General features: G+C 43.0%; 1 protein-coding gene across 7 annotated transcripts in view; it reads right to left on the bottom strand.

The window, feature by feature from the left end:
• KIAA1217 (KIAA1217 ortholog) overlaps positions 1–22295 on the bottom strand; it is a 506736-nt gene that overhangs the window by 328114 nt on the left and 156327 nt on the right. For 6 of the 7 annotated variants that reach the window (XM_077268372.1, XM_077268371.1, XM_077268369.1 and 3 more), the window contains exon 2: positions 11134–11411. In XM_077268372.1, the coding sequence (XP_077124487.1) occupies positions 11134–11411 (278 nt within the window). Of the gene's footprint in view, positions 1–11133; positions 11412–21386; positions 21719–22295 lie in introns of those variants that run through there. The other variant, XM_077268373.1, reaches the window with a different exon arrangement.

Here is a 22295-nt window from a genome sequence, read left to right as displayed (position 1 = left end):
GGCGCCGGGTGCGAGCAGTTGTATGACTGCAAGTATGTGACTTGAATACTCTCAGCCACATTCCAACTAGACATATCCAACCTGCTCAATTGATCAAGGCCACATACGTCTAGTTGGCATGTCATCATATATATGCAAATTTAATACTTGCAGTTGCGTCCACCAGCTCCTTCTGCCGGCAGCAGAGAATCCTGACAGCGTGCACACTGCGTGCTGTCAGGATTCACAAGTCTGCCCTAACATAGCGTGATGGCAGACTTGTACCCCAAAGCTGGATAATCCTTTTAAGGTGGGCAGAGGTAGCAGTTGCATGTGGGTCCGGGTAGCAGAACATCTACTAAATAGGAATGATATGTGGGGATCAGTTACAGATTTTACCAGTTACTTAAAACACATCCCTGATTCACATACGTGTTCTAGGCGTCATAGCTCAAACTCGCTCATTTAAATCAATGGGCAGCACATGGATGCGTCATCATTGTCCTGACCGTTTTTACTGTTTAATGGATAGGGTAAGCATGGTATTTTTTTTTTTCATTGACGTAACACAGATGTAACACTGATGTCAAAAATGGACACACCGACCAAAAGTGGATGAAAATCATATTCACCACATTGAAGATAAACGCTCTATTTTTCACATTTACAAAGACTGTAGAGCAGTTGATATTTCCACATATTAGGGTAAAGTGAGATGGCCATATAAATCTGAGCAAGATCGGGCCGTATAAATATGAGCGAGATTGGACCGTAGTGCATGGACAGGCTGGCGGCTCTCCCGAGCTAAGCATGACAGCTACATAGAAATATTTGAAGCTGTCAAGCTCAGAACGGGAGAGCCTCTGTCAATTCGAGCATTGCGGTCCAATTTCGGTCTGATTTATACGGCCGTCTGACTGAGCCCTAAGAATAAATGGTTAACTGACTTTAATTCCCATTGTTTCTAATGGCATCTAATGGGGAATCATGGTGGTTTTCATTGTTTTCATGGTAGGAATAGTGTTGCCATACTGAAATACTGGAGGCACTAATGTTACTAAAATGGGGCATGTTAGGCCTCATCCAGATATCAGTGATTCTTCTCACCAATTTCATTACTTAGCGTCAGATTTTCACCAGTGTTTGGTCAGTGAGTCAGTTTTTAACCATCAGAGTTTCATTGGTTTAATTTTTGCATATGAGAAGGTTTCTCGAGTTTCTAGGGTCGATCTAAACTGAAAGAGGACAGCAAACAGATACAATTAGGATGGCATCCAAGTGCCGATCCACTGTCCAAATTGTTTTTTCATGAACGAATAGATTTGCATTGGTGAGTTTTATCTGTGACTCGCATCAAATTCGTACAAGTTTCCATGTTTTGATGCAGATCACTTGATGCCACAGACATGTGAACAATCCCGTAGACTATTAACGGGTACAAGTTCTAACTGTGAAAAAGAAGAGAAAAACAACCGCTCTTCCACGATGTCTTTAGGGTTTTGAATTAAAGAATATATATTCATGTAGGAGGTACAAAGTACTTGGCGTGAGGTATGGAGACATAGGTGCCCATGTAGGATGTTTCGACCCTTCTGGATCTTTTTCACAAAGTCCCTGTGCCAAAAGATGAGGAGGAGAGCAGGGAGTGCACATACCTTAGCGCACATTGCGTCCACTCCCTGCTCTCCTCCACATCTTTTGGCACAGGGACTATGTGAAAAAGATCCAGAAGGATCTAAATGTCCTACATGGTTGCCTATGTCTCTATACCTCACGCCACGTACATTGTGCCTACTACACGAATACTCTTTGATTCAAGACCTCAAAAACCTCACGGATGAGAGGTTGTTTTTCTCATACACTACATTTTGGGACGATCCTCCAAGTCAACCATCACCTCCCAAAAGCGCTAAGTGCGCACCAATTTTTCTTCTCCATTTGTGAAAAACACAGAACAAGCATGTGACTCACGGACGTCTAAGGCTACGTTCACACGTTCAGTTTTTTCATCAGTTTTTTTTCCTGTCCTGTTTTGAAAATCCGCAGCTAAAATTCAGCGCTGATTTTAGCTGCGGATTTTGATCCTTTTTCTTCTGCGGATTCCACTGCGGGTTTCCAAATGCAGTTTCCTATTGGTGCTGCTGGAAACCCGCAGCGGAATCCGGAGAAAGAATTGACATGGTACTTCTTTTTTCCGCAGGCAAATCCGCGCGGATTTTCCTGGGGAAAAAAGGATCGTCGGCACAGCGGATTTTTTTTTCCATTGGGTTACATTGTACTGTAACCTACATGGAAAACGGATGCGGATCCGCAGCTGAAATTCCGCTCCGGATCCGCACCAAAAAACGCACCGTGTGAACATAGCCTAAATGAGCCCTCAGAAAACTCAATGGCTGATTAATATTTATCCAGATGAGTTGGGAACATGGACAAGATGCCAGTATATGGCGGCTACAGTGCAATAACTACAGACGGAAAAACAATAATGTGGAAACAAAGTACAATTCTTTTAAAGGGGCTGTCGCAAATGTGTAGATATGCTCAAGGCCACTTTTAGCTGAGTAGAGACCTTGTACAATCAATGGGCTTTGCTCTGGCTGACCCAAATAATTAATTTGATGCATAAAAAAATGCAAAAATTAAAAAAAAATTATACTAAAATATATTCATGCATCTTTTTCCAAAACAATTTAAATTTTTTTACATGCTCAGAACCATTTTCAATTGTATGAGAATGAGTTTAGTATCGTTGACTAGCACAGAAAACCAACATTGCACCGTAAAGACCCTTTGCTCTGGTAACTGGGGGAATGTGGAAGCTAATTGTCTAGCCCCAGGTCACAGGGAGACCAGGCAGGATCTGAGCTAGACTTCCTGCTCCACGGCTGGAGTCAAAAGGTTTTCAATTGTCTTATAATTGGGTTATAAATAGGATGAGATCATGTGAGGAATGTGATGGAGCAGGTCCTATGGAGCGACAGTAGGGCACTGGTGCATGACGAACCCTACAAGTTCAAGTCATATTCTGGAATACTGAAATATATACCTAATATAATTTCTATTTCAAAAAATTTCGAGGGTGTATTATTAAAGAGCAATTGAACCAAAAATTATTGTCTCACTGCTGGATATCCCTATATAGCATTTGTTTCTATTGCATCATGAATTATTACACCGATGGTCTCCAAGAGTCTCTGGCTATGGATGTCAGTGTATAGCGGGGAATGTCGTTGTGCAACATCATAGTGATAATTGAAAAGATGTGTCCTGCCGAGCAGAAGTCACCGAGCCAGCGTCACCTATACTGTACATTGTCTCCATATGTCGCTGTACTATGGCACTGTCCGACAAATGGTGCCTCCATATGTTAGGAACAACTGAGATGCAATTGACCTTTTTGGTGTTTTTCCATAGCTCTAAAGAAGCATGACTGCATGTTGTCACATAGCCTGAGCCAAGGGGTTGTCCGGTTAAGTGAGACACCAGGTGATCATAATATTTTCTTTTCGAAACGTGCCCCAACAAATGGTCTAAAAAGTGAGAACTCCCTTTTGAAAACTCTACTTTTGGAATGTAAAAATAGATGTGATATTTTAATAAATCCCAGTAAAATTAGCAGCATATATATTATTATTATTATTTATATAGCACCATTAATTCCATGGTGCTGTACATGAGACGGGGTTACATCAAAATACAAATATCACTTACAGTAAACAAAACTAACAATGACAGACTGGTACAGAGGGAAGAGGACCCTGCCCTTGCGGGCTTACATTCTACAGGATAATGGGGAAGGAGACAGTAGGTCAAGGGTTGCAGTAGCTCCGATGGTGTTGAGGTGGCCGTGTGGTCTTTACAGGCTGTAAGCTTCTTTGAAGAGGTGGGTTTTCAGGTTTCTTTTGAAGGATCCAAAAGTAGTGCATAACCGGATGTGTTGGGGCACTTAATTCCAGAGGATGGGTGATATTCGGGAGAAGTCTTGGAGGTGATTGGGTGAGGAGCGAATAAGCGTGGAGGAGAGTAGGAGGTCTTGGGAGGACCGGAGATTACGTGAGGGAAGATATTGAGAGATTAGTGTGGAAATATACGGAGGAGAAAGATTATGGATGGCTTTGTAGGTCAGTGTTAGTAGTTTAAACTGGATACGCTGGGAAATCGGGAGCCATTGAAGGGATTTGCAAAGAGGGGAAGCAGGAGTGTAGCGAGGAGAGAGATTAATTAGTCGGGCAGCAGAGTTAAGGATGGACTGGAGGGGTGCGAGAGTGTTAGAAGGTAGGCCACAGAGGAGTATGTTGCAGTAGTCGAGGCAGGAGATGATTAGGGCATGCACGAGCATTTTAGTAGAGTGTGGGTTGAGGAAAGGACGGATTCTGGAAATATTTTTGAGCTGGAGGCGACAGGAGGTGGCGAGAGCTCGGATGTGCGGTTTGAAGGACAGGACAGAGTCAAGGGTTACTCCGAGGCAGCGGATTTTGGGGACAGGGGAAAGTGTGATTTCATTTATTTTGATAGATCAGGTAGGGAAGATATGCGTGATGGAGGAAAGATAATGAGTTCAGATTTGTCCACATTGAGCTTGAGGAAGCGAGAGGAGAAGAAGGAGGATATGGCTGATAGACACTCTCTGGAGAGCAGAGAGGTGACATCTGGGTCAGAGAGGTAGATCTGAGTGTCATCGGCATATAGATGGTACTGGAAACCATAGGACCTTATGAGTTGTCCCAGAAATTTCTCCAGTTCTGTGAGATTCCCGGGTCATCCTGCATCTGCTATTCTGAGGTCTAGCCACAGATTTTCAATGATGTTCCGATCAAGGGACTCAAAAGGTAAACTGTATAAAGAAAAAAACTATTGAATTGTATTTTACAAGCAATGCACTTCCCGCAAAAAAAGCAATTGAAATTTCATATCTACCCCAAAATTGTATTTACAAAAATTACAGCTCATCACACACAAAAAAAAAAACATTGCACAGCTTCATCTACAAAAAAAAAATAATAAAAACTTATGGGCTTGTGTTTTAGGTCTGGGGTGGGTATGGAATATTTTGTTGGGTCTTGCTGAAATAATTAACAACTGTATGCAAAAAAATATTTTCCGCTCTGGAATGTAAGTGCGAAGCATGCCGTCGTCTCACACTAGATGGTCTGGTAGAGATAGAAAATTAAAAAATGTCATTATGGGGAGAAACCTGTCAATCAGGTCAAGTAAGGAACGGAGAAGCCAGAAGGAGACAACCGGTGGACTCTTCTCCATGTGTCAGGAGTCCTCTCCCCTTGTCCAGCTTGCTTTTCAAATGACATTTGCTCTAAATCAATGACACACGTAGAGTAAAACAGAGAATTCTGTAATGAGAAAATCTCTACATTTCAAGCTGCCAATGGTTCAGGCGGACAGGTTACCTTTCACCGTTCACTGTTGTTTCAAGGAACTTTGCATAATTGAATAGTACAAGGGATACAATAAACTTTGTAATATATCTAATATGAGAAATAAGCTCCTTTCTTCACTTATGAGCCCCTTATTATCCTTTTCCTGCCCGCACAACTCTTTTTTCACTGCCAAAATCCATCTTGGTCAAGCTCACTTAGATTACAGCTTCTTATTTAAGTCTGTGCAAACAGTAGGGGAAGGAAGGAGAGAACAGAGAAGCGAAGACACATACAGACCATCCACAGAGCTGGATTCACAGTTATACTGCTCAATATTGCTGTATAATGTCCTCTATATTGATGCTGCTTCTGAACATGCACTACAGAGAGACAGGAAAGCAGGAATCCCTCATGTCTCTGTGCACTCTGTATGAAAATATCATAGTAGCTAGCCGTAATAGAACAGAGAAAGGAAGATATATACAGACCACCCACAGAGATGGATTCACAGTTACACCGCTCAGTATTGCCGTATAATGTCCTCTATATTGATGCTGCTTCTGAACATGTACTACAGAGAGACGGGAGAGCAGGAATCCCTCATGTCTCTGTGCACTGTGTATGAAAATATTATAGTAGCTAGCCACAATAGAACAGAGAAGCGAAGACACATACAGACCATCCACAGAGCTGGATTCACAGTTACAATGCTCAGTATTGCTGTATAATGTCCTCTATATTGATGTTGCTTCTGAACATGCACTACAGAGAGACGGGAGAGCAGGAATCCCTCATGTGTCTGTGCGCTGTGTATGAAAATATCATAGTAGCTAGCCGCAATAGAACAGAGAAAGGAAGACACATACAGACCATCCACAGAGCTGGATTCACAGTTACACTGCTCAGTATTGCTGTAAAATGTCCTCTATATTGATGCTGCTTCTGAACGTGCACTACAGAGAGACGGGAGAGCAGGAATCCCTCATGTCTCTGTGTGCTGTGTATGAAAATATCATAGTAGCTAGCCGCAATAGAACAGAGAAAGGAAGACACATACAGACCATCCACAGAGCTGGATTCACAGTTACAATGCTCAGTATTGCTGTATAATGTCCTCGTTATTGATGCTGCTTCTGAACATGCACTACAGAGAGATGGGAGAGCAGGAATCCCTCATGTGTCTGTGCGCTGTGTATGAAAATATCATAGTAGCTAGCCGCAATAGAACAGAGAAAGGAAGACACATACAGACCATCCACAGAGCTGGATTCACAGTTACACTGCTCAGTATTGCTGTATAATGTCCTCTATATTGATGCTGCTTCTGAACGTGCACTACAGAGAGACGAGAGAGCAGGAATCCCTCATGTCCCTGTGCGCTGTTTATGAAAATATCATAGTAGCTAGATCCACTAGATCAAAAACAACAAAAAATTAAAGAAGGAGCCTGCAGAGGGGAAAACTAGTGTAAATGCTGGATACAAATCATATAAAGGCCAGAAACACAGCAGTCCCCTGAATCGACAGGTTCACTTTCAATTCTAATTTAGTTTTCTCCAACACAAGAACTATTTCACATGACTTTTGTGGTATCTTACATACTAAGCATTGATCAAACCTATGAGATAGAAGAGATAAGAGATTTAATGACTCATAATCTTCCTGCCATGAAAACACTTCTGGACAAATCTGCAGAGATTTCCACGTTCGGGTTAATAATTAGCAGACGTTATTTCCGATTGGATGCGGTGTGGAATGTGTTGTGTGCTTTTTATATTTAGTTTGACCTCTGTGTACAGTTACAGCACAAGTCCTCTCGGCTTTCCGTGGTGCGTGGACACACTGGATCCTTGCTCTCACACATGCGGGGACTCCCGGGGGCTGTTTTCATGCTGTTTCTCGTTTGTGTATTTTCTAAAGCTTGGAGCAGAAACAAAAGGAAAATATAAAAGAAAAACTGGGGAAGTAAGAGCACGTTCACACTTGTCAGAATGTCCGAGGTTCTGTGTATAGGAATCCACTGCGCAATATGGTAGTGGTGGAGAACTCTGTAGACAGAGATATGTCATTAGGCTCTATAAATTAAACAGTTTGTTGTTTTAACTCTTTCCTTAACAGATTGAGCTTAAAACACCCATACACATTCGACTAAAATTGGTCACAACCACTGATCGTCCAACAGTCTTATGCATATGGGGGCATCCTGACTCACCCCCCAACAGATCATGTCGGGGAAGAGAAGGTTCGGCATGATGGATTTCCAACGGCAGATCGATGTTTTTGTTCTCCCTGGAGATAAACTGTCGTCAGAGGAGTCTGTCTGCAGCTCTCTCATAGAGAACACAAGAACGTTTGGCCGAGAGTTCCTTTGTATGGGTATGGGTTCCTTTGTATGATTGTGTATGAGGACTTTAAATGGAATTTGTTTTTGCCACCTAATCTGAGAGCAGCATAATGTAGAGACAGAGACCCTGATTCCAGTGATGTATCACTTACTGGGCTGCTTACTGTAGTTTTGCTAAATCACTGTTTTATCAGCAGGAGATGATCACTAGAGGACTAGTGACTGCTGCCATGTAGTCCTCCACATCCTCTGTAAACCCCGCCCCCACCATGGATTGGCAGCTTTCTGCCTATGCACTGTGTACACAGAAAGCTACCAATCAGTGGTGTGGGCAGGGTTATACAGAGTTCAGCATTCACAGAACTGCTGGATCTGCAGCAGATAAAAGAGGGATTTTATCAGAACTGCAGCAAGCAGCCCAGTAAGTGACACATCCCTGGAATCAAGGTCTCTTCCCGTATAATATGCTGCTCTGAGATTAGATAGCAAAAACGTGGTAACAGATTCACTTTAAAAGTGAACACTGGTTGCTTCGAATGTACAGCAGAACCGCACAAATATTAGCCTTAATGTCATTCAATGGGACTGATCCTTGTATTTTCCATGTGTAATCCATGAAAATATTGAGACTGATTTTTTTTTTCAAGCTGTGGGCAAAAATCCACTTGGAAACTTTTCAGAAACTTTATTATATGCATGGGTTGGGGAATGTCATGTAAACTGACCCCGAAGCTATTAGGTCATGGTTTTTCAGTACACAGAAATCTTAAAATTTGCTATGGAATGAAATAGTATAAATAAGAAAGTTGCAGAACTTTTCAATGCACTATGGCCAAACTCCATTTTCCCCTGTCGCAGACGGTCACTGAATAGCGCCCGCGTGATTAACATGCGGAGGATCTGCAGGAACGGCGACTGAGCAATAAATAACACATCAAAAGCAATTCCAATCTAAATTCAGAGAACAGGATTATTAACAAAGCGTCACATTTCTGCATGAGCTCGTTACAAACAAATCTTATAAACAGCAGATTAGGAAAGTGCACTCCATTATTCTTCACAAATATTAATATCATTATATTCCCAGCTGCCTCCACTGTTTAGCATATCAATGTGCTGTTGGACTGAAATGCATCTCTCGCCATGTAAAAACTGAAAATACTGGATGTTCAGATCGACAACACCTTATTAATCTGTATACTGTTTATATGTGTCGGTGGTATATTATGGTGGCAGCCAAAGTTGGGGATGCTGCCACCCGTGAGCTCGTGTCATCCTGATCTAAATGATGGGTACTACTGCCCGTAAGCCGCAACGAATATTGCACAACGGCTGTAAAACATCACCAAAACCCACACATGTAGTCCATGGTGATTTACTCTGCCGTGCCACCGCAAGGACTAGACTACATTTTTGTTGTAATTTCCTCCTCTTTTTAGCATAAACTTTTGCTGAATTTGTCGTCAATGCTCATACACACAGTCCCTCGAGTAAGGTTTGTCCACTTTTCCAAAAATTGGCTGCGACTGGCATAAAAATGACGGGAGCCACAAATTTGCTTTTGCGCAATGAGTTGTGCCTTTATTTTGCAACATTTGAAGTAGTTAAATGGCAGAAAACTGGCAAAATAGGGGATAAAGAGTGCAGTACCTCCTTACTGACCCTGTAACAAACACTTTCCACAACGCTTGTAAGATATCAAAAGGTATGTGTCATGGTTAATGTCCTGTTCTCTCATGGTTAATGTTGTTGGCCTCTCTTTCAAGATGGGAGGAGTATTTATACTCACTCCTAGCTGGGTTTCTCTGTCAGCTATAGGTTCTGCTTTAGTCTGTGTGCTTGACTCCTGGAGTGTGTGCCCTGTTTGCATTGTGTCTCTCTTGCTCTCCGTGCATTACTCTGTTTGTTCTTCTATATTACTGAACTCTGGTTGTGCTTCTGACTATCCCCTGTCTCTCCCTTTTGGTACCTCGTGATCTCCTGGCTCCGATCTTTGCTTGTTTGATAACTCTCTAATGTGTATCCCTTCTCTCTTCCCCGGCATCTGGCTCCGTCTCCTGATCTCCTCCCACTCTGTCACATGTCTATGGTCCTATTGGTTACCAGGTTAGTAATCCGGTGTTTAGCCCAGCTCCTTTGCTGCTGTGTGCAGCTCTCCCCCCCCCGCAGCATTAATACCCGGGAGCTGTGACAGTATGAGAGAAAGGAGTTGTAACTAGTGATGAGCAAACGTGCTCGGATAAAGAGTTATCGGAGCATGCTCACGTGCTAACCGAGTGTCTTTGGCGTGCTCACATGTTATGTTCGAGTCTGCATGTCTCGTGGCTGTTCGACAGTGGCAACACATGCAGGGATTTTCTAACAAACAGGCGAAGATCCCTGCATGTCTTGCTGCTGTCGAACAGCCATGAGAAATGCAGCTGTGGGGATTCGAACATATTTTACGAGCATCCCTAAGACACTCGGTTACCACCACCGAGGATGCTTGGATAACACTTCCTCTGATCACATTTGCTCCTCACTAGCTGTAACTTCATTTGGGGACTCACCCTCTGATAACCAAATCAAGCAGCAAGAAATCAACTCAAAATTACTACTATGAAGTTTGGTAGATTTTGACATTTTTCTCAATCAGAATCATTTTGGCACAAAGTTGCAGCGGCTTCCTAAATAGAAGAGGCATTGGTGATGCTAGGAGCTAGTAATACGGTAGCATCTGATTTTCAAGGCTCTCGTTTGGCGGCCATGGACTATTGACGTAGCCACTGGACCATGATTTCGAGAAGTTGCTCAACTGCAGTAGATAGTTTGTAGGTACAAACATCGATCTGGTCACACTTCTGCCCTGTGGTCTTTAGTGATCGGTGAGGATCTCAGGACTTACCCTTTAAATTCCAGTCAAAGTAGCTTCCATTACAAAGACATTGCACCACCGGTTAATAATCCTGTCCTGAGGTCTCCATGATATTATGGTATACTGTCAGCTCCTACCTGTGCCATGCCTCTAGCTATAAGCATATTAAGTGCATATTACAATTACATAAATAGTCTGATACTTTATCCAGAAATTATAATTTAGCAAATGGTAATAAGCCATTTTTCCCATCCTTGCATGATACAACTCCAGGAGCTCATCCATGCTGACTATGGCTCTCGCTTGGCACAATGACGCTCACAATGGCTGAATCATCAGAGTACTTAGTCCTTTAGATGCCATGTATTTATCACTGGCAACAAGATGGATCTATGCCATCACAAAAATCAAGAAAACATCACTGAGAAGCCTGAAGACCCAAACAGAAAACAAGACGACCTGGAGGATCACAATTAATCAAAGTCAACCTTTACTGCGGATGTCAACAAAGAAGATCTGATCACATACAGAAAGTGTCAGCTAAGTAGCACTGAAGTCTACTTTACTGTTGGATCGCATACCTGATCTCTCAGACGTTCTTGGTGACCCATTATTGCAGTTGCATGATGAGGGTATTTGTATTTAAGGTGCTCCAAAAAGGCTTCCCTCTTCCTGTCCATGTCTGATGACTGCATTCCCAAGATTTCTTTCGAGCTACGTGGCCCACCTACTGTGTGTCTCCTGGGAATATTCCGACCGCCTTTGGATGGGTTATGACTCTTTCCATTAGACAGATTCTCCTTGGATTGGTGACATTCTGTATCATCTAATGAGCCTCCGAATGAATTTTTTGTATGACCTGAAAAAAAAAAAAATTACATAAAATATGTTACAATATCAACAACGGATCCAATACAAAATCTGAAGTAGCGGCTTCAACTCATGACCAGGCGGTGGGCTGTTCCGGAAAGAAAGCATCCATGTTTTTGAAATCTTGTACAACCCCTTTAAAGGGTCCTAGATGTGCACCCGAAGATTTATATTGCAAATTTAAAGGATTTGGTTGAGGATCTTATGAAAGTCGCCTAAGAGCAATAAATATTCATTAAATCCCCCACCATTGCGATGTCTCGTTCCAGTGGTCTACGCTAGTCTTGCAGTGATGTGATATAAATCATTCATGTGAACACTGCAGACAATCACTAATCTCAGTGGTCATAAACTGTAGTGGACTATAGCTGCAGGGGTCACATAGTGGCAGTACTGGAAAAGTAGGGGATTTAACAGGTGAGTGTTGGTTATTATTATATTTGAAAACATTTTTTGCATATAGACCACTTTTGTCAAAATCCTGAACACCTCTTGTAAAAGGTTTGTCCTAGGTTCTGTGTTAAAGAGGTTGTCCACTACCCTGACTCAGTTATGGGTTTTGCCATAAATGCTTAAAGTGGTTGTCCACTACTTGGACAACCCCGTCTAATTCCCCACTCTTGGCCCCGATAAAATAAAAAACCTTACATCTCCTCCCGTGCTGGCACCGTTCCAGCAATGTCAGCACTCACGCTCCCGGAGCTCGCATGTGGTTGTGACACGTGAGCCCGGCGCCCAATCACCGTTGACATCACTGTCTCCACCTTAGCGTGAATTGGACATGGAGAGGAAGTGAGAGACCAGCTGTGGCCCTGACTTCCTCTTCATGTTCAATTTGTACAAAGACAGAGACAGTGATGCCAGCGCTGATTAGATGCCAGGCTCACGTGTCACAACCACACAAGAGCCCCTGGACCACATGTGCTAAATGGTGTCAGCATGGGAGGTGGGGAACGGGAAGTGTTGTCTAAGTAGTGGACAACCCCTTTAAAGATAAAAATAATGCTCCTAAAGATTCCGAAATACCTTTTCTGCCAGTTTCATGGTGTTTTATTCTTTTCTGCTTCATTTCTTGTGCCCTGGTACCAGCTTTGCTGTCACAGTCAACACTTCCTCTTCAGCATCCTCTGCTCCATTCTGACTACATTTCCCACTATCTCATGTGCTAGGCTGCAAGCCAGCAGTGAGCACAGATCTGTGACTCCTCTAAAATCCCTCTCACTCCATCTGTAGCATCACACACAACACCAGCACGATCTCCTGTACTGAACACTGGTACAGGGAATAGAAGTAATGCACAAAGCACCAGAACAGTAGCGCCGGCAATAAAGATTATCCCCTACTCACAATCACTGACTAATGGAAGGGTGGGGAAAGAGATATGAATGTGTATATACATTACCCTATAATAGAGGCTGTTGGTTTCTAGACACACAACTAAAACAGTATTTTAGCATGACAGATAAGAGATTTTTAGAAGGCCATCTGGTTGGTATAACATCGGGGTGAGTCTTGCATGGTATGATTAAGGAAAACACTTACAAATAATGACTTCAGGTGAATATTATAGGTTTTAAAACAGTTCTAGTATTACCACATAGTCACCCAAGCTTCATAGTCATACATTTTACCCTAGTATACTAATAGAATAGAAATGGGTGACTAAAATGTAAAAATGATAAATCCCATGGAACAGAAAACTCTTTTTCAACCTGAGCCCATAGAGCTAATTTTATGGCTACACATTCCCTAAAAATTCCCATGCATCCACATCGATAACACTTTATTTTGTACACCACACGGCCAGCAAATACATAGTTAATAGGAATGTGCTTCCCGCAGCAGAAAGACTTGGCCGGCATTGGTGCGGAATGTCAACAATAGGTTATTTCCCCATGAAATGATGTTATGTGACCTTAAGGGAAAACATGGCGAAGTATTTATCCCTCACAGAATCGCAGCCACATTCCACATCGCTTCCAAATCACAAGTAAAGTTACTGGAACCAAAACAGAAGTAATCGAGTCCCCCAGCTCCAAATATATCCCCGGCTGGATGCCTTCCAGGAGTCTATAAAGTCACCACTAATTCTCCCTACTTCACTCTTTGTTTGCAGAGGCTTAGCCCTATGCCTTACACAGAGTACACCGACTTGTAGCAGAATTGGATTTGTCATTTAAAAGCATTTATATGTGTAATGATTTACGGAAAATAAGCCCTCTTCTATTAAGTGGTTACATAGTCTATTCTAGCCTATTCGTAAAGAGATCTGTGTATGGAAAGCATATTACTAGTTGCCCCATTCCCTCCACTAGTTGTAACCGAGGACCTGGGGAACGTGACTTAGGGTTCTGAAAATCATATATACCATACTATGTAAATAATTAACATGGCGCTGAGTAACGATGGAGAATAATGGCCACAGCAGCCTTTATTGATTACCATATAAATAAAACAAAAAACTTAAATCGCCCTTCTTTCAGAGGAGATCCCATATGGCCAACCAGAAAACACGGGGCAGTACAAACTAAAACACTCACCGGTCGCACCACTCCAAGCTCCAACTCAGGGTTGACAAACTGTCCTAGTCTTGTAGATTGTGAGCCTTCGCGGGCAGGGTCCTCTCTGCTCCTGTACCAGTCATGACTTGTATTGTTTAAGATTATTGTACCTGTTTTTATTATGTATACCCCTCCTCACATGTAAAGCGCCATGGAATAAATGGCGCTATAACAATAATAAATAATAATAATAATAGTACTGCCCACATAACCTTTCCACTGTTCCTCGAAAACGTTCCAGAGGGAACTAGCCACACTGATTAAGGGACACCATCCGCCTGATGTGCCCAAAGCCCAATTAACCAAGGCCATCCCTGACCTCCTCACCTCCAGCTGCCATGACAAGATAAACATAAATTGAATCCCACACAACCAAATTTGGTCAATACCACTGCCAAAATTAAGGGTGGAAGGTGTTGACGTTCACTGGTCTTGAATCCTTGGAAATAGCGTTGGTTCAGGGGTCTTCCTTATAAAGGTACCCTACACTACTCCTCCCCCTATAACTTTTACCCAATGAAACCTAATGCCCCTTTTCCATCTCTAAAAGCCTACTATCATTCAGTAACCCTTTCCCTACTTCCTAATTTCAAACTCCGGTCCTGTCCGGGCTTCCACTAGCTGTGCCCATTCCATCTGTAGCTTACCCCAAGGGCTCCCAGCTATACGCATGGAGGATGCACTGATAAAGAGCTGAGGCAAGATTTTCATTCAGGGCAAAGATTCATTTTCCCTGACCTACGCCTATATACCAGGTCCAGAACCTGGTGTATCTATTAGATAGATACAAGAGTAGACATATTTTATTATTTATTAAGCTTTGCTTGTGTAGCGCTATCCTATTCTGCAGAGTGTTACAGACGTCATCACTGTCACCATTGGGGCTCACAATCTACATTCCCTATCAGCATGTCTTTGGAGTATGGGAGGGAAGAGGAGAAACCAGAGGAAACCCACGCAAATATGGGGAGAACATAAAAACTCCTCGCAGATGTTGTCCTTGGTGAGATTTGAACCCAGGACCTCAGTGCAGCAAAGCAAGAGTGCTGACCACTGAGCCACCATACAGTACTAATCACTGAGCCACCGTGATATGCACAGGGCCATGAGGAGATGGCTACCTAGTCACAGGGGCGATGAGGAGAGGGGATCCCGTGCTGGATGCTGATCTGAACCAGCACTGCTGATCTCCGCTTTGTTTGTGTCCTGTGTTGCTTATTACACAGGGTACCATGTTCTCTTTTGAGGCAGAACGTTAGGGGTAAAGGTCCCCTGGGCATCTGACTGTTCACATCAGATGCATCCTTATAGTTTTATAAATTCTTGTTTTCTTCTAACAGCCTGTCAGCCCTGGGACTATACCTAAAGACCTCCGGCATGAAAGGCAGAATCTCTAACAGTGAACCACAGGCTGCACTGGGGTGTATCTGAGAATATTCTCTGCCTAATAATCCTCAGTTCTGGTTTTCTTTTCCTACGCATAATGTACTGGTATGTATATATATATATATATATATATATATATATATATATATATATATGTACACATAATATAGTATTATATGTAGCGATATTGCAATATGCCAGTACATTGTAGGTTTAAAAAAAATTTAATTTTTTGAGATTTTTTCCATACAGCTACTAAACATTTATGGTACAAAAACCTTTCCAATAATCACATTTTTTGCAATAAGCTTTTTAATATAAATGTCACAGTAAATAAAGGATATTTTGTATCCTTGTAATTGCAACAACCCACACAATACAGTAAACACCTAATTTATGATGTTCTGCAAATCTCAAATAAAAATAACGCATTTTTTTTAATTTCTGCTATTAACACATAATGGAATCTAAAATAATGTAGCTCATTTACATAGACAGATATATAGATATGGGATAGATTGATAGATAATATATAGATAGATATTAGAGAGGTAGCTACAGAGCTATTATTCAGCATAGTTACATGACATTAGGATTATTAATTAGTTGCCGCAGTATAATTTGAGTGCAGCTTCTACATTTGCAGTTCATACTTTGGAAGCCACCATATGTTACTGCACATTACGTGCCAATATCCTGTGCCGCCACAGTGTGTTCTCTCTGCTTTTTCTCTCCTCTTTAACACCGGTAATCGTTAACAAGCCACAGAAATGACCTCCCGGCTCATCCTCACCCCAAGCATCCTCATCACATGTTTTCCTTGTGGCAAACTGCATGAGAACTGTCCTGTACGGTAGATCTCTGGTGAATACTAAAGAGTCACAAGGAAGGACCGCAGAATCAAGCGCTAATTCTGAGAACATACCGTATATTTGTTTTTTTCTAAACACAGTAGACTTCTTGTCAGTCATTACATTGATGCTATTGTCAGTTTAAGCTGCTGATAATAACATCAAAAACTGTGAAAATCTATTTACTATAAAGGTTTGCAATATTTTGGTGATTTGTTTCTTTGAATAACTGCTTGAAATCTATGATACATGGATGCAGTCCAACCAAATCGCTCTAAGTAGGAGGTCATCGATGTGAATATGGGCTTATATGGTGGCAGTAGAGACCAATATGGATCCCTTTATAAATACTGCTTTCAAAGTTATCTGCGTCTTCATGAAGCGGATAGAGTTGTGGTAGAGGGTTCCAGAGTAGGGATGATATGCGAGAGAAATCTTGAATACGATTGTGGGAAGAGGAGATAAGAGGGGAGTAGAGAAGGAGATCTTGTGAGGATCGGAGGTTGCATGCAGGTAAGTACCGGGAGACGAGGTCACAGATGTATGGAGGAGACAGGTTGTGGATGGCTTTGTACGTCATGGTTAGGGTTTTGTACTGGAGTCTCTGGGCAATGGGGAGCCAGTGAAGGGATTGACAGAGGGGAGAGGCTGGGGAATAGCGGGGGGACAGGTGGATTAGTCGGGCAGCAGAGTTTAGAATAGATTGAAGGGGTGCGAGAGTGTTAGAGGGGAGGCCACAGAGTAGGACTTTGCAGTAGTCAAGGCGGGAGATGATGAGGGCATGGACTAGGGTTTTTGCAGATTCTTGGTTGAGGAATGTATGTATCCATGAGATATTTTTAAGTTGAAGTCGGCAGGAAGTGGAAAGGGCTGGGATATGTGGCTTGAAAGAGAGATCAGTGTCAAGGATTACCCCGAGGCAGCGAGCTTGTGGGACTGGGGAGAGTGGGCAGACGTTTACCATTATGTCTTGAAATGGTCACTCTAGGGTCATTAATTGTTTTAATGGGAACTCGGGGGGATATTAATGCTTTATTTTGGGGTGAAATATTTGCCCTGGCAATAGAAACCCCTGTCACCCCACTTCCTACAATATGGAGCGCCCATTCTATTTGGGCAGATTTACACCTGGCACAGATTGATCGAATGGTGTAAGCGCATGCAGCAGATTTAGTCTGATCACCGATCTTCTTCTTTTCTGCACAGGGCCATGATTTGCTGAAATCTCATTTCAGATCTGACCAAAGCGACATCGTGGAAGGGTTTTCCGAAATGACGCACATGTCATTATTTATATTTGTTTGCCATTTTGCTGATCTCGCCTCTATCCATAGTGAAATTAGACAATTTTGTCCAGATACTATGTTTGTTTATATGGTCGGTGATGCATGACCATATCTGCATGGGGGGGATATTGGCAGATATCCGTACTGTCAATGTTGACACGACTCGGTCTAACCTGAAAGTAAACAGTAGATTTCAGGGGTCGCTGAGCAGAAAGCCTGAGAAAGTCTATTCCTTTCTTCATCGCTGTTTGCGCTGCACTGAACCGTAAATATACAAAACACACGACTGTTTACACAGCGCATGGCGGCGGCACATCAGGGGGACCTAATGGCGGCTGGAAGACGTCTCCATACATGTTGGAGTTTTCGTGCAAACTGTTTTTACAGAATTGATCCTGAATCATAAAAGCACATTATATAGAGATATTATGTGCGCTGGGAATGTTTATGGAACAGTTTATCCCTAGACATCAATATAATCATCATCTTGCGACATGTCTTGCCTTGAAGACATTATCAGATGTTTGCAGTCACTCAAGGGATGGTGACTGCTTAGTGTAAATAAAGTTTATTGAAACAATGGCCGTAGATTTTAAGAAACTGCCAAAAGTTGAAACAGATCTGTCTTTGTTGCCCCTAGCAGCCAATCGCAGAGCAGCTTTTATTTCCTATATTGCTCCTGAAAAATGAAGCCTGCGCTGTGATTGGTTGCTACGGGTAACAAAGAGATTTTCTTTGAGACAGTTTTCATTGTATTAATAAGGAAAAAGGGGGCTCATAGCAAATAGGCAACACATATATTGGACACCCTTTAAATGCCCTTGTAGTTCATCGCATCTAACACAGCAGGGCTTGATACCTCCCCCAATTTACTTTCCGTGATCTAGGGGTTGATTATGCACAACCTTGTTAAAGGGAACTTGTCACCCCCAAAATCGACGATGAGGTAAGCTCAGTAGCTCACCATCATCAGGGGCTTATCTACAGCATTCTGTAATGCTGTAGATAAGCCCCCGATGTTACCTGAAAGAGAAGAAAAAGAGGTTAGATTATACTCACCCAGGGGCGGTCCCGCTGCGGTCCGGTCCGATGGGTGTCTCAGGTCCGCTCCAGCGCCTCCTATCTTCATTGCATGATGTCCTCTCCTGGTCTTCACGCCGTGGCTCCGGCGCAGGCGTACTTTATCTGCCCTGTTGAGGGCAGAGCAAAGTACTGCAGTGTGCAGGCGCCGGGCCTCTCTGACCTTTCTGGCGCCTGCACACTGCAGTACTTTGCTCTGCCTCAACAGGGCAGATAAAGTACGCCTGCGCAGGAGCCGCGGCGTGAAGACCAGAAGAGGACGTCATGGAATGAAGATCGGAGGCGCGGGAGCAGACCTGAGACGCCCATCGGAGCTGGACCGCCCCTGGGTGAGTATGATCTAACGCCTTTTTCTGCTCTTTCTGGTAACATTGGCGGCTTATCTACAGCATTATAGAATGCTGTAGATAAGCCCCTGATGATGGTGAGCTTACCTCACCATCGATTTTGGGGGTGACAGGTTCCCTTTACTACACTGCTCAAAAAAATAAAGGGAACACTTAAACAGCAGAATATAACTCAGAGTAAATCAAACTGTCCACTTACGAAGCAACACTGATTGACAATCAATTTCACATGCTGTTGTGCAAATGTAATAGACAAAAGATGGAAATTATTGGCAATTATCAAGACACCCTCAATAGAGGAGTGGTTCTGCAGGTGGGGACCACAGACCACATCTCGGTACCAATGCTTTCTGGCTGATGTTTTGGTTACTTTTGAATGCTGGCTGTGCTTCCACACTCGTGGTAGCATAAGATGGACTCTACAACTCACACAAGTGGCTCAGGTAGTGCAGCTCATCCAGGATGGCACATCAATGCGAGCTGTGACAAGGTTTGCTGTGTCTGTCAGCATAGTGTCCAGAGGCTGGAGGTGCTACCAGGAGACAGGCCAGTACACCAGGAGATGTGGAGGGGCTCATAGGACGGCAACTACCCAGCAGCAGGACCGCTACCTCAGCCTTTGTGCAAGGAGGAACAGGAGGAGTACTGCCAGAGCCCTGCAAAATGACCTCCAGCAGGCCACAAGCATGCTAGCGTCTGCACAAACGGATAGAAACCGACTCCATGAGGATGGTCTGAGTGCCCGACATCCACAGATGGGGGTTGTGCTCACAGCCCAACACCGTGCAGGACGCTTGGCATTTGCCACAGGACACCAGGATTGGCAAATTCGCCACTGGCGCCTTGTGCTCTTCACAGATGAAAGCAGGTTCACACTGAGCACATGTGACAGACATGACAGAGTCTGGAGACGCCATGGAGAGGGATCTGCTGCCTGCAACATCCTTCAGCATGACTGGTTTGGCAGTGGGTCAGTAATAGTGTGGGGTGGCATTTATTTGGAGGGCCGCACAGCCCTCCATGTGCTTGTGAGAGGTAGCCTGACTGCCATTAGGTACCGAGATGAGATCCGCAGACCCCTTGTGAGACCATATGCTGGTGCGGTTGGCCCTGGGTTCCTTCTAATGCCAGACATCATGTGGCTGGAGTGTGTCAGCAGTTCCTGCAAGATGAGGGCATTGAAGCTATGGACTGGCCCGCCCGTTCCCCAGACCTCAATCCAACTGAGCACATCTGGGACATCATGTCTCTCTCCATCCACCAATGTCACGTTGCACCACAGACTGTCCAGGAGTTGGCGGATGCTTTTGTTCAGGTCTAGGAGGAGACCATCCACTGCCTCATCAGGAGCATGCCGAGGCATTGTAGGGAGGTTATACAGGCACGTGGAGGCCACACACAATACTGAGCTTCTTTTCCTTGTCATGAGGCATTTCCACTGAAGTTGGATAGGCCTGTAATTTGATTTTCCACTTTGATTTTGAGTATCCTTCCAAATCCAGATCTCCATAGGATATTCATTTTGATTAACATTGATAATTGTTATGTTTTATTGTTCTGAAAACATTGCACTATGCAATTAATAAAAATATGCAACTGGAATATTTCATTCGGAGATATCTAGGATTTGGTATTTTAGTGTTCCCTTTATTTTTTTGAGCAGTGTATATAATAAAGAAAAATTGCAAATTAAAGTTTGCAAATTTGGTAAAAATCTGGAGAACTGTATGAACAGCTTATAACATGAGATGAGCGAACCTAAACTTTGGGGTTCGTACCGGACGGTTAGTGTTCGGTGCTAAACGCCGATCACAGACTTCTCCCGGAAGTCCGTTGCAATGTTCGGAGGTCCAGGTGAGGAAGACAGAGAGAGAATTTTCCAACTCAAAAATTCAGATCTCTATTATTTTCAATGGGTTCCAGGTTCTGGTTCAAATTCGGGCACAATTCTGGTACCGGAACCGGACTTTGGAATAAAGTTACCAGAATGCCAGAACCCGAACTTCCACAGATCCGCTCATCCCTACAACTTTGCTATACTTATACTCAGTCATCTAGCATGTCCATGTACAACAGCACATACATACAACCCATAAGGTGCCAGCGAAGAGTTCTAAGCTCTGGAAACAAATTTTCAGACGTTGTAAATTGCAAAGTGTACAATTGCAGTACGGCGAAGAGTAAATGCTAATCCCACAGAGACCATAACTTCACTGTACAAAGAATATTAAGTGCTGTAATTTTCAGATCATTTGTTTTTGTAGGGAGAAAAACAGAGTAAACTGATACCTCCAAATGTCTACAGTATCAAGCGACGGAATTCTCTTACTTTTAGTTGTGAATGAAGGGGTTACGTAGTATAAAGCCGCGCACAGTATAGCTATATATATATATATGTGTAGTAGAGCAGTACTAAAGCTCCGACCTCCTCGAAGACTAATCCTGTTACTCACCGTTGATTTGCCTGCCACTCAGAGCCAGGAAAGGCTGAGACTTGAGGATTGTATTTTCTTCCTCCATTATCAACAGCTGAAGGCTTTTTTTTTAGCAACCAAACTTTCAAAACAGGAAGAGATTACGGAAAAAACAAAGATCATTCCAGCCGGATCTGATCCCACTCCCGGGAATAAGGAGGTTTCTGGTAGGACTGGACTACGGTCTGCCTTGGCTGGAGCTCCCGCTGCCGGTGTAGTCCCAAGGAAGCTCTGCGTGAGGGCCCCAACAGGTGATGGGCTTCTCTGCCCACTACTCCGCATATAGCTCCAATGGCTGCAGCGTTATGAATGGAATGACTTCACTGGAGGGCGGAATTGTACCGAATAAAAATCCTGAGAGCCACATTAGTGTTTTTGTAGCCGGGGAACATAGCTCTGAGCTCAGCATGCCTTGATTTTATATTAACAAGTGCACTTTTTCTTTCTAGCTCTGTGTTCTTGACCTAGCGACCCTTGACTCATCTCTTCTTGCTGAAATATTACCACCCACACTTACGAAATATAAAGCATTATGAAACCATAGAAAGATCACAGACACACACACACATATATATATATATATATATATATATATATATATATATATATATATATATATATATATCTATATCTATATAAGGATTTTCAACAGGGTAGGTGAGGGTGTCGGAAAAGGGGATAGGTCTTGGATATGTGGATATTCCATAAAAAAACCATTTAACATATAAAACCATTATCCATCAGTTCATGGTATCCTATTAGTTACTTAAAGGGGTTGTCCGCCATCAGAAATCCCCTTTGTTCATTCTGCAGTTTGTTTCAAACAAACAAACAACTGTGCTTTACTCACTATTCATGGGTCCAGCGCTGAGTCTCCACCGCTGCTCC

The sequence above is a fragment of the Ranitomeya variabilis genome, chromosome 6 (assembly GCF_051348905.1).
Source record: "Ranitomeya variabilis isolate aRanVar5 chromosome 6, aRanVar5.hap1, whole genome shotgun sequence".
NCBI lineage: Eukaryota > Metazoa > Chordata > Amphibia > Anura > Dendrobatidae > Ranitomeya > Ranitomeya variabilis.
The sequence above is the reverse complement of the archived record's forward strand: the minus strand, read 5'-3'. Positions and strand labels throughout refer to the sequence as shown.